Consider the following 16,076-nt stretch of genomic DNA (forward strand, 5'->3'; position numbering starts at 1 on the left):
GCTATTTCCTGTATTCTTTCTGGTGAAATTTACTCTAGATAAAGTACTACACAGAGCTCTTTATGTAAGATGCACTTTTGTTATCCCATGAAATTCCACAAAGAAGTGTGCATTCAGGCACAAAGAGCACAATCTGCTCTCCCCCATGAAATATGTATACTAACCCCTTGGGTGTCAGTTAAGATGTATGGTGTACATCCTGCACAAAGGCATTAATATGGCTTTAGCCATGCATCCCTTGTTTCTCCTCTTGTGCCTTATAAGGTGTTGCTTTTTGCTTAAATGAGGGCACAAGGAGAAGAGTTAAATAACATTTGAAAGGGTGCCTCAAACATAGCTGACTACAGAAAATTGTACCTTGTAGTATATGACCAAAATGTGCTATTACTGTTTAGAATGAAGATCACCCTTCTTGAATAAATGAAATTGGAGAAGGAGTAGTTTCTCCATTCCTCTTCCTGGCTACTGGGTTGTGGGACTGCAGTGCAGCTCCTCTATGGCTTTTGTTCCAGCTATTGTCCAGAATAGCAATCACTACTGCTCTGTATCTCCTATGCAGAGTTTTTGGTCCTTTTGATGTGCATAATACATGGATCTGCTCTCAAGCCTCTCATTTAACAGTGAGTGTGTGTTTGTTGTACTTTCCCCCTGCAAGGCATGTAATAAGTCCAGAGACTTCCCTCCGCCTATGCCATCCACTGCCACTCTATCCATAGTTCCCCAGAGACCCTCTCTGGCCTTAAATAGTACCTACCAAAAGTTTTGCACCGCCTCTCTGCACCAAGTAGACTCAATGATGATTTTCATTCCAAACCAAAGAACATAATTGTAGAGAAATACAGCTTCTGTTTATCTAGACATTGTTACTTTGGAGTTCCGTTTTGAGAGGAATACTGAATACACTGTGGTCTACATTTTCAAACATGTCCACTCACTTTGGATGTCTGCCCAGCCTGAGACACGCAGGGCCTGCTTTTCAGAGGTGCTCAGCATCTATATTTCCTATTGAAGCCCATTGGAATTGTAGGTGGTCAGCCCATCTGTAAAGTTAGGCCCTATGTGTCTCAGGACGAGCACTCAATGTTGAAGCCACCCTAAGTTAATGGACAATGGAAAGTGGAGGCCTTTGACTCCCCCCCCTCCCCCACATCATTACATATGTAGTTTGGCTATGCTGAGGTATGGTTGCAAGATGCTTTCACATTTAGTTTAACTGTGCTGTTGTTGAGATCTGCATGGATCTTTTACAAAGTTCTTTCTTTAGTAGGCAGTCTACTGGGATCATAAGAAGCAGTATGGTGTGGAAATACGAAGGTCCAGGTTAAAAAGAGCCTGGCGCTTTCCCCATGTTGACTTCCTCCTCCTGGGCAACCCCAGACACCTATACTGCCATCTGAAAGACATCATCCTCTTCACAGCAGTGGCATAGGCCTGTATCTCCAATGGAGCAACAAGAGCATTCACTCTTTCAGTGGTTAGTCAAAGTGAGAACAGCAACAGCAATGGGAGAGAGCACACATCTAGCTCACTCAGTGGAGAGACCTAATAACTGTTGCTTCCCCTGTGGCCACCAATGCCTCAGCTTTGCCTTCTGCCCTGTTCATATGTGGGGCATTGGATGTTAGGATTGCAGGACCAGGTACAGACTCCTGGGCTGATTCTGTAGGTGCAACCGGCTGTAGTCCGTAACTGATGTAGATTTGTGTGAATATTTTATTAAACACGTGCTTGTGCATCCTAACCCTCAACATCCCATCTCCTCACCCAAACCAGCTAATGATAGCTGAACATGGCACTTATGTGAAATTTCAGATGTACCTATCTTAACATTTTAAAGCAGAATTGGATTTCTTCACCAGCTTCAACTATCTCTACTATAGTTTTAAACAATTTTACATTTTACAATTTCATTCCTTGTGTTTTCTAGATGAGGAAGGACAGCTGGTATATGGGTACAGAAGGTATCAAACTAGCATTCTCTTCTATGCCCTTGTTTGTTATTCTATGAATGTAAGAAATGTCTCTAGTCAATTAAAAGAATATACTATCTAAATTAGAATAATAAAACAAGATTATGTTAAAAAGGCTAGAAATATAAATCCACCCTTCAGGTCTGATCTGGCAAACATTTCCACACATGCTTAACTTTACTCACATGAGGATGCTCACAGAACTCAGTGAGCCTATTCACATCCTTAAAGGTAAGTATGTGCATGTTTGCAGATTGGGGACTTTAGTTAAGCTAAGTATTGACCAAAAATCTAGTAAGTGACTGTAGCTCAGAATTTTCCTATTTCCAAAATTAAGCTACACTCTACTCAGACAAAAATGAAAAGAAGCGGCAATGCTATTAACGTGCTCTTAGACTGGTTTATGTAATTTGCTTTTGTTGCTTGATGTACAAATTGTTTTCTGACACTTCATATTTTGCCACCTTTTTCCTTCTCTTGGGGAAAGCTTTTTGTGTGACAGGCTTATAGATTTATCTCCTCCTTAACTGCAAGATTCTAATCTCAGCTTTGCCAATGACTGTCTCAGTTTATCATTTGTAAGAAGAATTATACACTGTTTTTTGCCTAGTCTCACAGAAGCTTTTAAGGCAAAAATAATATTTATAAGATACTTTCAAATATATGTTTGTAAAAAGCTAAATAATTATTAACTTTGGTTTCTGTGTGCTATTTTTATTAATACTGTATATATGCATCTACAATAATTCTTTTTGCGTCTAATTTTTTGCATAGAGGATAGAGAATACATTGCAGTGCTTTCATGAAACATTGTAGGAAAACTGAACAGCCAGCCTCTATATATAACACCATATTCATAAAGGCTTAAAAGAGAATTAAGAGGGTTATGGTATTATTTCATCAGCTTTGCTGTTAGAAATGTACTGCACAGCAGAACAATACTGTGTTCTTAAACAGAAGAATCCCAAGTACAATTAGGTATGGGAAATTCTAATAAATTTAAGCTGTATTTGTTAAAGTTAAGTAAAATAGACTTTGACTTTGCAAATGTGTTTAATGTTCTACAGCTAGCCCTGAAACCAGGGGGAGAGGGTCCACAAGAGATGTGACTGTGCCTCTAGCTGCATTTCACTTAAGTGGGAAACTGCCCCTATTCCATTTGAGGAAAAACAATAGAATCCATTTTGCTCTTCTGATACAGTTTGGATCCTCCCTACATGCGATAGGGGAAGGTGGTAAGTATTAAACAGATTTTTTTTTTTTTTTTTGAGTGGTGAGCAGGTCCTGCTTCACTTCTGGGCAGAACAGCACTAAAAGATTATTCTCCTTTGACTGAGCCTGATGTGGTTTAGCTAAGGGCTGTGGAAGGGAGGAAGAGAAACGGATGCCAGTTATATAAGTAGCAAGACTCTTTGTGATCATGAAGCCTGCTATTCTGTGTTTCATCTGTACTTTTATATCCATTTAGAGGACTTTGATGCTTTAACCTGAGTTAATATTTCAGGTTAGATCATAGTGTTTCCTTCTGTGCTGTGTTATTCAAGAATAAAATCCCAACAATGCAGTAGAGGAAAGAAGTTGCAATTTGTGTGCAACTGAGGGTCAGGAAAGCATACACCAGAGTCCTGAATTACAATGTAAATGAGTGCATTAGGAGGCCTTACATAAAGAAAATCCTTATGGTTGGCATGGTAGGTTGTGCATAAGACAAATAGTATTTAATATGTATCATAAAATAGGAGCAAAGAAGAGTCATCGAATAACTCAAGGAGGATAAAGCATGTTTGATAGCTCTTCTTCCCTTTGAAAGATCCTTTGGCATCTCCAGAACAGCCACCATAACAGTCAAAACGTCAAATCTCACAGCTAAAGAAATATTTTCCACAGTTTTGTTCTATGATGAATCAGAGTTGCAGAAGTCCTATGGAACTTCTTATATGATAATTATAGTACCCTAGATATCTTAGGTAGGGTAACTCCCAGTTTTGCTTATTCAGGGATCTGCTTATCAAGGTTTGACTGAAACTGCCAAAACCAAATAGCTGTGGTTTAACTTACAAGACCTAGTGGCAAAGTCTGCATTTCTTGTAAGTTGTACAAGACTTTAACACTGTGGGATAAATATTGGTTTATGTTTTCAGAAGTGACTAGTGATTTTTCGCTTGCCCAATTAAAGAAACCCGAAAGATATCTGATTTTCAGAGGCCAAATTATTTAAGGTGTCTTAAGTTGAGCACTCAAAATCACTAGTTGCTTTTGAAAATTTAGATGCATATCTTTTAGAATTCCGTCATGTGAATGTTTCACTTTACAACCTCATTGTTACATTAAACACTTTTCCTCCTTCTCTCTCTTCCCCATGTATTCTGTATAGCATACAACATAAGCTTCAGCTAAGAGCTGAATGAGCAGAACTTTGCCTGGAATTAGCTTCTTCAAATTGTATGCGACTTTCTGAGATGTTACCACAGAAGTCCAATAACTGTAAACATTTGAACAGTTGAGTGCATTTTCTAAGAGGCTACAAATTCCCTAAAGAATATCATACAAGCCATATAGCTTACATGAATGAAATTGGATGAGATTTTTCATTTTTGCAAATACTAAAAGAAAGGCAAATTGTTTAGGTCCTTCACGCCGTTCTATTTTCATCCCCATATTCTGAACTTCAAGAGGAAAGTTTTCAAAGGGAGTTCCTACCTGTTTCATAGAGTGCTTCAGATACTGAAGTAAAATGATCTTCTACTGTATATTGTGCCAACCGGAGTGTCTCCAAGCCTCGAACTGAATCATTTCCTCTGGTCCAGTAAAACTGGACATCATTGATATTATAGCCCCCTGTAATTATAGACAAACCAACAAGTGAACGTTTTTGTTAAATATAATAAATAGTTTGTGTAGAACATGATTGTCTATGATCCTTTGCCATTTGTAAAAAAAGTAAAATTGGATTATAAATAATGCAATTTTATGACAAAATTTGAAAATGTAATCGGAGTGCCTGGTCTCAAAAGAAATACTATAGGTGGTGGAGAAAAATAAAAGCTGGTATAAACTGACAAATAAAAGGATGTGTTGTACAGGACATTTAAAGGCAAAGCCCATCAAGTCCGACAGGAAGAGGGAAAATTGCTGGAGCTTGGAAATGCAGAGTTTATAAACTACATATGCTATAACATGGAGACTTCTTTACAGGCCTACTGGTTGTGCATGCTTTAGGGAAGGCTTCTCTTAACTGGCATAGATGATTGGCACCCAAGGTGGGAGAAGTATCATATAACAAGCAGCAATTGTGCTGTGTATACATTAATCAGTACATGGCTTATACATCGATAAAACACCTTTGAAGAGTATTTTACATTAAATTAGAGGGTGGCCAGTTTATACATTCATATATACGGTCCAGTTGAGAGTATATTGATGTACACCTAGGTATTAAGAGCAAGCATTTGAATATCTATTTTTGTTTACATAGATCGATCATTTTTGCATTTGACAGACACTGTCTCATTGTTGCTCATTCTGCTGCCCTGTGGAATAACTCAATTCCAATTCACTGCAAAGTGACATTCACACTGATGTCCAAAATAGCTTTGAGTCACTTCAGAAATGAAGATGTTCATAATTCTAGGTTTCATCTAACTTTATGAACTGGCAGTGGATAAAAACAATTCTTGAAGCCTGAGAAAGTTGTGAGCAAGCTCACTACAGAAAGAAGGCTTTTATTTTCTTTAATAGTCCCCATTTTTTTGGAAAGGTAAATAGTTCTATCTGAGCAATTCACAGATTTAAAGCATATTTTAGTATCAAAATATATTCAAAATATTAATCGTATCCATTACCATTTATGAAGAACTTTGGAAGGGAGGGGGTCCTTCATGACTATCAGGCAAATTACATTTTGCATAGAAATATTACATTGTTTCCCCACGCTAATGTTATTCTTAGGGTGGGGCATGAGTTTTGTATATGACAGCATGTTAGAGGAAGTTTGTATTGACAAAAGCTTTGAAACTGATAGGAACAAAACCACTGAGTGGTTTTTTAATTGGTATTCTCTTGTCTCTTTAAATGACATTGAGTGGGAGGAGCTAACTTTTACATCCATACTAATGCCTCAATCCTGCAGACTTCTCATGTTCTTTATGCGCTGTAAGTAGTCCTAAAAAAGTTAATAGGATACTCACAATGCATAAAGTTAATCACATGAGTAGGTCTTTGCAGGAACTTTTCCAGGCCTAAAGGTTTTCAGAATCTCATAGGTAGATTTCTTTTCTCCTCAGAGTCTATGTTTTTTCCCTGATTCTCAAGAATAAATGCAGGACCTTCACTGAACAGAAGTTGAAGAGCAAATTCAAAAAGGAAATATCTGTTCAAAGGTAGGTCTAAAAGATTAATAACTATTTGCAAGTGAGATAGAGGCCTGTGTGGAAACATAGTAATGTGATTGGATACTTGCAGTGTCGATAAGGATTGAAATGGTAAACTCTTTGGGGCAAGGTCTATCTCTTACTATGTGCCTGTACAGTGTGTAACACAACAAGACCTCAATTGGGGTTGAGGCTTCTAGATGCTGCAGTAATATTAATAATAATTAATACTTTCATAGTCAATTGAAACTTGATTTTCTGGGAGATAAGTGACTGAGAAATTTCTCATTGTGGAATTATTAAAACTGGTTGGAAGTATTTATGATTTCTACCAAAAAAAAAGTTCTTGTTGATATTTTTGTTACCATTTTTCAATCAGCTCTTATAATTAAATAGCAACATTACAAATGCAGGTAAGGTGTTTCATTATATAAGCCACTATAGCAATGTCCTCATATAATAATTATCTTGTAGTGCAATTCAAGTATTTATGTTTATAACAGTTTAACCAAAATTCCTAACATTTTATTTTAGTTCAAATATTTGCTTTATACTATAAATGTTATATATGTGTATAATACCCAGCAACCATATTTACAAGTGAACAGTATCTAGAGAAGTAAAATATTCTTCTTCTGCAAGTCAATGTTGCTTATCCAATAGGAAAACTAACACTATTGATCTGTAACCCCCAAAACATAATTGTTAAAGTGCTTTTTAAAAAAAGTGACTACCACTGCTAAAGGCTTATAATAATCTTTTTCATTCGCACTCTGTGTTCTTGGCTATTTTTCCAGAAACTAAAGAAGAATGCCATGGGAGCAGTTTAGATTATATTACTGTGTTTTCCCTTTAGTCAGGAGATACTTGTGGGTTGTCTAAAATAACAGATGGAATCATTCTAAAAATCTGAGTTTTCAATTAGACAGGGAATTCCTCTATTTTTCCCCTTGTCAAATACATTTTAAGTTCCTGAGGGAACTACAGAAACTGCTGAACGACTCATTAGGCAATGTCATTGATGTAAGTACATCATTCTGTTTTTGACTTAACAATATGTTCTCTCTGTCCCTTTTTTTTTTTTAAGAAAAAATATCACTGCTAACTAGTCATTCTGATTGTGTCCTCCATAATACTTCCACTGACTTTAGTGGGAATCTTACTCTTGTGTGAGTAAGCCTTGCAGGATAAAACCCTTAAATGGCAACATAATATTAAATTTCACAGCATCTTCTTGATGGAAGTTACCCATAGAATAATTTACAAAATGAATATGGAATGTGCTGTTCTTTTGCAGAAAAGAAGTGGTAAAAATGGGAAAATACTGCACAAAAATTCCACAAGTATTTCCTCAAATTTGGAAGTCTTTGATTGTGCTCTTGCCCCTTTTTGTGTTCACTTTCAATGAACAATTGTTCAACTGAGTTTTACTTGCATGAATAGTGGTAGAAAACTAGTTTTATTCTTACATAGTCAAGTACTCATGGATATTACATATTACACTTGTGCAAGTACTCACATGTAAAGTGGTATATTTTAATATAGAATAGGACACTGCTTCATACAAAGCACTGAACATTTAGATCTTAGTCTTTCCAGTGATGACTCTCTTTCCATCCCCACGGTTCTGGCATGGAGACCATTAAAGAAGTCATACAAGGATCTGTCCACAGCCTTTACCGATAGAACTATAGATGCAATTACTTTGCTTTAATGTGAAAGAGAAAATTAAATTTGACCTCTGTCCCAGCCAATAAGCTTAATACTAACCTATTTTTTTTCTATGAATGATGCTTCAGGGATGTCTTGTGTGCCTAAATATTTAAAATTCCCTGACTGATTATCTGCTACTTCTCCCTTAGAAATTCAAGACCCCCAAAGGTTTCAAATCATCTTTCTGATTACAAGAGTTACACTCGTCTGATCAGGGAACAGAAATAATAGCATGTTACATAAGTGACCAATCCTAGCTAATCAAAATAGATTGAGTTTGGAATACCAATTCTTGAATAGTCGCAACAAACTACTCATGATCAATTCACTGTGGGAACTGTAGGATGGCTGTAGCAAAGAAAAAAAGAAGCAACTAAACTGATGAAATAGTGACTGCAGATCCTTTGCTCAGCTCTACTGAAAAGATCATCTGCTTGTAGAACTAAGTCTATGGAGTTCTGCATGTGGTGGAATGGAGGATCAGGTTCCTAGTCTTTTATGTTTCTCTTTATTCTTAGACCTTGTCTACACTGAGAAGGTAATTCAATCTAAATTATGATAGTAAGGTTACATAAATTATGTAACTTAAGTTGACGTAGCTTAGCTCGATTTACAGCGGTGTCCACACCAGGCTTTATCAAGAAGAGACACTCTCCCATTGACTTATCACGTCTTCACCAGACCTGCTAAATCTACGCCACTGCATTGATCACAGCAGCTCTGATTTAGCCCATAGTGAAGACAAGCCCTTAGTGTTTCAGTGTTCTGGGGCTGGATTTGCAAATTATCCTAAAATATTGAGGCACCCAAATCCCATTGAAATTCAGTAGCAGTTGGTCACCCAATTCTCACTAGTCTTCTTTGTAAATCCTGGTCCTCTTTGATAATGTTATACATTATCTAGCAGCCCTTAAAATAGATCACAACTATTGTCCTAACTATATAAAAGTAGCAGTAATAAAGTCTCTTACAGCTTTCCAGTTGCAAGGTACATGTCTGCTTGTCCATAGGGTATTTGGTCAAATCCATACTACATGCAACAGTTGCAGTTATCCTTTAAAAACCGAAAGCAGATGGTTATTAACTATACATAATATTGTATGTTCTATAATAAGAAATGGGTTGTCCTACTTTCTTCAACTAATATTTGTGGGCAAATACATATGCCTAAGAGAAGGTAACTGATGCTTTAAGTAAACAAGGAACAATTGAGGATAGGTTCAAACTATAAATAAAATATCTCACACTTGTTATGTAAATCTCTGCTTTCTAAGTATCTATAGGAAAATAACAACAACTAAAAGTAATGGGCCATATCCTGTAATAATTTGTAATGTGCAATGATTGGAGTTGCCCAAGGTCTAATTGCTGAATTTAGTCTCTACATCTAAGCAAGCTGATCTACTTAGAAATCAATTCGTTAATATGTTAATTGCTTTGGCTTTTATTTTCATAGAATCAGAGTTAGAGGCCATAAGTGACCATCGGATAATATAGGCTGATCTCCTGTATAACACAGGTCACGAACACCACCGAGCCATCCCTGCACTAACTTCATCAACTGAAATTAGACCAAAATACTATAATCCACAGGAGACTAAGCTACTGTGAACCACTGGCAGAGAACAGGAGGGACCAAGGTGCACCAAAGCTCAAGGTCCCTGCAATGTCAAAGATTTAATATTGATATTAATATCTACATACAGCTGGTGCCAATGACCGCCCTGCCCCTTTACACTGAGGGGTGGGAGGGAGGGAGAAATATTTGGCTGACTTGCATGGCAGTCAGGTGCCTTCGTCCTACCTTGCCGCCCCAGCAAGTGCGTGCCTGGGGCGGCAAGCCGCAGGGGGCAGCCTGCCGGTTGCTGTGAGGACAGCAGATAGGCAGTCTTCAGTGGCATGCCTGCAGGAGGTTCGTCGGTCCCGTGGCTTCGGCGGCAATTCGGCGGCGGGTAGGACGAAGGCGTGGGACCGGCAGATCACCCGCAGAAACGCCACCGAATCTGCGTGACCAGCGGATCGCCCGCAGGTGTGCCACCGAAGGCCGCCTGACTGCCATGCTTGTGGCGGCAAAAAACATAGAGCCGTCCCTGACAGTAACTGGATAAATGGCTTGGAAAAGGACATAAAAAAGGTATTCATTAAAGGAATGAATGGGGGATCGTTGGGGACTCCTATGCTTGGTAAGGCAGGGAGCCAATTCTCCATTCTAATAGCCTACCTTAACCCTCCTATGAGGGGGGTAGATGGTAAGGTCCCGGGCATTGGATTTGCTGGAGGGACCTGGATGGAAAAAGAGGGGGAGCTGGTGGAAGCCCCCCTGGGTATGGTCATGTCCCAGCAATGGATTTGCTGAAGGGACATAAGAACAGCCATACTGGGTTAGACCAAAGGTTCATCTAGCTCAATATCCTGTCTTCCAATAGTGGCCAATTCGCCGGAGGAAATGAACAGAACAGGTAATCATCAAGTGATCCATCCCCTGTCGCCTATTCCCAGCTTCTGGCAAACGGAGGCTAGGGACACCATCCCTGCCCATCCTGGCTAATAGCCATTGATGGACCTATCCTCCATCTATTTCTTTTTTGAACCCAGTTATAGTCTTGGCCTTCACAACATCCTCTGGCAAGGAGTTCCACAGGTTAACTGTGCATTTTGTGGAAAAAATACTTCCTTTTGTTTGTTTTAAACCTGCTGCCTATTAATTTCATTTGGTGACCCCTAATGACTATTGACCTGGATGGAAAAAGAGAGGGAGCTAGTAAAAGCCCCCTGGGTAATTACATAGAATAAACATGTTACCTGCACTGTACACTTTTATCTGCCAGGTAGTCCCAGACATCTAATAATAAAGTTGCAGCCTGATTAAACTCATGTCAAATGTCTCCTGTCCTTCTTTCGGTATAGCCAGACAATACCTGCATTTATATAGAACTGCAAAAATATATGTATAGTAGATGTATACAAGCAGAAAAATTTCTAAACTGGGACCAGATTAAGAGCAAATCATGCTAATCTGAATAATTTAAAATGTAAATAGAAGTTATGTGTAAATATGGCTTATGAAGTATACATACCGTATGGCATAAAGGACTGTTCCATTGGGATATATTCTTATTAGACGATTTTCAACAGTGATATCATGAAGAAAAGATTTCTTTGAGTCTACTATGAAGGTGTCTGGTACCCAAAGCATTTCTACAAGACGACCATCTAAGCTTAAACTCTTATTACCCTGAAAACAAAGTCGTTCATCAGTCCATCGTTGTCTAAGAAATATGGTAGCTGTGTAATCCTGAAAGGAGATACAGAAAATGTCACAATGATCAAACCATTATTCTTCTGTTTTTCATAAGTAATTTGAGAGAAATTTTGTCCTTTTTCTCCTCTCTTCAATGGATGAAAATAGAGTTATGGGTCAGTCAAAACAGTCTGTGACTCTGCAATTCTAATTCTTAATTATTGGCATTAAAGTAAGCAGTTTTACTAGCTTGCTTGCTGTTAAATTTTCCAGCATTTGAGAATTCTTGTCATTTGGTGTGTGGCTGACATAATGAATAAGTGTTGTCTCTAATGGATTTAGTCCCTTATGACTGAACAGACTCTAATAGCAAACATTGTCGGCCAAACTCTCCGCTGTCATAACTGGCTTCGTAAATCTATGGCCTTCAGGGTAATTTATATAAATACTACAAACATCTGTTTGCTCATGTAAACTACTAAACACTTTCATTTTAATATAGTTGTGCACATTCAAATGTATAAGGGTCAAGGAAGAAAGTGTAATTGGAAATCAAGGGAACTCAACCAATCAATAGCACAACTTACACCTTCAGAATGAGAAGGGTAACTTAATAATGCCAAAGACATCAAGGCTTTGCATTTCATCAAAGGCTCAGCTCACCTTTAGCCCTGATTCAGATATGACATTTTACTTTGTATATCAGTTATGCCATTCATTAGCCACTTTTAAAATCAATGCTTGATTTTAACAAAGTGAATGCTTTTGCCATTATATTACATTATCTTTGCATTGTTTCTAACTCTTTTGAAATACTGATACATGTAAGGAAGTATGTAGTAATACAAAAAGGATATTGATATTTATTTTCTGTAGACAGATTCAAATCTTTAATGGTTAAGTGATAATACACAGCAATAAAAAGTTAGTTAAAAAGGTATATTTAATTTTAATTCTGATATTGTAAACATTAGTAAGATCCTAACTTTGGACCCAGACTAACTCCTTTTGAAATTAGAGTTTTGCCATTTACTCCAATGGGAGCAGGATTAGACCTTTAATATATAAAGTAAAAAGGTATACTCTACTTGTCTCCTTATTTTTTTCAATGTTTGTGGGTTTTTTATAATGAAATACAGCTAGAATGAATGGTTGTTTGAGACACATGGTAAGAATAATAGTATGATTTCTGCTATGGTTAAATAGAAGGAGATTGGTTTCTAATGGTCATATTGGCTAGTTTTCTCAAATGCACAGGGACAGAAATGTCTCATTCAGGAGATAACTGCTGTTATGTATGTCATTCATTGGAATGGCAGAATATTGTGTAAAGTACACATCTAATTGCTGTTAATTTTTGGGGGACATGATTTGCACTTGTACTTACAGAAACTTACACAATCTTATCATAACATAACTACTTCGTGATCTTTAAATATAAGGCTCCATTTCCTAATATCCAAGTCATGGTGTTGGTTGAACAAGAAGGAAAGCCATCTCAAAACTACACTACTGGGGTCTGTAAAATAACAGGCATTAACTTAGATAAGATAAAAAATATTACAAAGCTACTATACCATGTTTATTTCTGATATTGTATCAATGCTTGCTATATCCATACTCATTCCTATTGAGACAGGACCGTCTGAAAAAAATTGAAAATCAGAACATTGTTTAAAGTAATTGTATTTAAATATTCAGTTTTCATCATTTACAACAGACTACAAAATTACAGTAACTTAGATCTATATTTTAATTATTTAATGATACAATGATTTAATATATTTAGATCACAACTTTTGTTCTTTAGATCTTTATTTCCAAGGCTTTATAAAATGTTATGCTTTTTTAATTTCAATGAAAGCTGTGGGGAACACATGTTGCAATAAGGTGCTGAGGGTACTATTCCCACTGCACATCACACCCTTTTGCTTTCAGATGTACAGCCATGTAAAGAATTCTTCCAGTTACAGCAGCTGGTTCCTCAGATGTTAGTCAGCTATGGAGTTGCTTCTGGGTCTGTCACATGATTAATCTGCAGATGAGCTATCTGAGCTACCTTATATAGTGTCTATTTAAGAGATTACTGTCTGTAATGTGTCACTGTATCTTGACATCACTAATTGCTTTTTGATCACTAGCAATGAATCATTTGTGTAGTTATGTATAATTATGGTAGAAAGCGAGTTGGTCATTCCCCTAAAAATACTATAGCTTTAGTGAAAAACCCTTATACAACAATGTGATTAAGCACCTTAGAAAGATATTAGTTAGACAGATGGAGATACAGTATTGTCATTGTTTCATAGTGATGTTTGTAGGGCTAGGCTTCTGATGCCCCAAAGGAGTCGAGATTTACATAGTGTGGACAGAGGGTGACCACTTGTGAACTGAAATGTTCAGAATTGTGAAGGGCTCCCATGAGAGCATAGTACACAATTGTCCTGGCTGAATGTGTGCATAATGATTAAAAAAAGAGAGCATCTACTAGGAAACCAACATTGAATATATGCACAGCTTTTTTAAAGTAATTATGAGAAGTTGAGCATATTTCACCTAGCAATAAGGGAAGGTTTAGATAAAATGTATCTAGTTTACAGTGGCCCTATGATGCTCCTTCAGCTCTTTGCAGTGCATTAATATCTCATATATGCTACCAGAGTGACATATAGGGTCCGGAGCAGTCCCACTATCGAATATTTTGCGTAGCACTTAAAGTTACAATATATATGTTAGTACAATGTTTTCCTGGAGTTAGATCTGGATGGAATGGCAGGGTTCTATTTTCCAGCATCCTGTACTTTTAAGAGCTGGAACTCTGCTGAACAGGTGAGAGGTGACATGGCTCTGTTGAATAGGGTATGATCATGGCCAAGTTTGGTGCTCTTGGAAGAAACTCCAGCGGTGGTTAGCTTGGGATTCTGTCAAATTTTTTAATACAATGCTCCAGTTTAAAGTAGCACACTGGTCTATTTTCCCTGTACATTGTACACTATATTTAGGGATGGAGGAATTGTTCCATTACTCGGACTAAACTTTTGAGGATCAAAGCAAAGTATGGAACTAAATTACTTGATTGAAGAGTTCTCAGATACATCACTGATGTCTTATCTTCCAGGTTTCTATATTAACTTTCATCATCTTCAGCTCATGACAAGCCAGGAAGAGGGTAAGTTTTTACTATGTAAAATTTGCCACAAGAATTGTTCATGTTTATACCATTTCCCATTGTTTTCTCCTATAAATTGTCATGAAAATGGATTTCATTATTAATATTGAACAAACCCTGCATAGTAATTTATACAAACCAGAATCTGCAAAGTCTAGTTATGGGATTCGGGAACTGAGTTGTCTTTGCTGCTTCTTCAAAACCTGGACTTTCATGAAATTCAATCCCTTTCCATCCAGGATGCAACAGTGCCTACAGAAATTAGCCGACACTGACCATTCATGTGACAGAGCAATATGGCAGTTACAGTACTGTCAACCTCAAAAGTTCAAAAATCATGAATCAGACTTTGCAAATCATGAATTTAAAAATAAAAAAAGATTAAATCATAAATGCTATGATTTGCAATCTGGAATTACTCCAGAATCCATCCCTACATGGGTTAATAGCTGGGTCTGAAACCATAACTTTGTAATCTACAGTACAGACCACTTCCTCTTCAATGGTGAAAAGGACAGGAAATAAAGACTTGTCTATTAACAGCTGTTTTGTACATCAACCGCTTATATTCTGAAAGGCTTTTAATATCATAGAAATGTATGGTTGGAAGGGGCCTCAAGTTGCAGGGCCAGCTCCAGGCATCAGCCCACCAAGCATGTGCTTGGGGCAGCGCCTGGAGGGGGGCGGCGCGGCGGGGCCCCGGCCGGGCTCGCCGCCCTCCCCCCGGCGCTCCGGCCGGTCGGGGAGAGCGGCCCCGGCCGGGCTCGCCGCCCTCCCCCCGGCGCTCCGGCCGGTCGGGGAGAGCGGCCCCGGCCGGGCTCGCCGCCCTCCCCCCGGCGCTCCGGCCCGTCGGGGAGAGCGGCCCCGGCCGGGCTCGCCGCCCTCCCCCCGGCGCTCTGGCCGCCGGGGGCTTTCCGCCCTCCTCCCGGCGCTCCGGCTGGTCGGGGATTGTGGGCCCATGGCTGGGCTCGGCGCCCTCCCCTGCCATGCTGAGCCGGCCCTGGGGCCTCAAGAGTTAATTTATTCCATCCCCCTTGCTGTGGCAGGAGTAAGTATATTGAGACCATCCCTGGCAGATGTTTATCTAACCAGTTCTTAAAAACCTCCAATCCTCCAAAGTAATGTTTAGTTTTAATAATTAATTATTTTTATATGTAACACAATCATGAAGGATATTTTTTAAAAATATAATTTATTCGTATTTAATGACATAATTAAGTTTTCCCATCCCTAGTTTCAATCTTGTACCATATTGTGAAAGAACATAAATTTGTTAATGATCATAGAGTTAGCTGAAACAGTTCAAATGTAATCCCTTTGGTACCCTCTGGACAAATGTATACTAACACATCCAGACTAGGATAAGCTATCTTGCACTGTCTGTGTTTGCATGACATCATCATGGCAAGTGAAGACTAATGATGCCAACTGAAAGAATATAAACTATGCGGGTAAAATATAAAATGAAAATTAGGTGCATGAAGAGGAATTTTGAAGAGTAATAGCCCTAAGATATAAAATAAACAAGTACTTTTTAAAATATATCAGAAGTGGGAAACCTGCAGGAGACTCTGTAGGTCTGTTGGCTACCAGGATGTAAAGGAAGCCATTAA

The 16,076-nt window shown here is 38.2% G+C and overlaps 1 protein-coding gene across 2 annotated transcripts in view; it reads right to left on the minus strand.

Annotated features, from left to right (window-relative positions):
- Positions 1-16,076, minus strand: part of LOC117880279 (gamma-aminobutyric acid receptor subunit pi-like) — a 77,273-nt gene that overhangs the window by 13,267 nt on the left and 47,930 nt on the right. For both annotated transcript variants that reach the window (XM_034776297.1, XM_034776296.1), the window contains exons 4-7: positions 12,872-12,939; positions 11,131-11,348; positions 9,025-9,107; positions 4,671-4,808 (exon numbers count right to left, since the gene is read on the minus strand). In XM_034776297.1, coding sequence (XP_034632188.1) covers positions 4,671-4,808; positions 9,025-9,107; positions 11,131-11,348; positions 12,872-12,939 — 507 coding nt within the window. The remainder of the gene's footprint in view (positions 1-4,670; positions 4,809-9,024; positions 9,108-11,130; positions 11,349-12,871; positions 12,940-16,076) is intronic.

This window comes from Trachemys scripta, chromosome 7 (genome assembly GCF_013100865.1).
Source record: "Trachemys scripta elegans isolate TJP31775 chromosome 7, CAS_Tse_1.0, whole genome shotgun sequence".
NCBI lineage: Eukaryota > Metazoa > Chordata > Testudines > Emydidae > Trachemys > Trachemys scripta.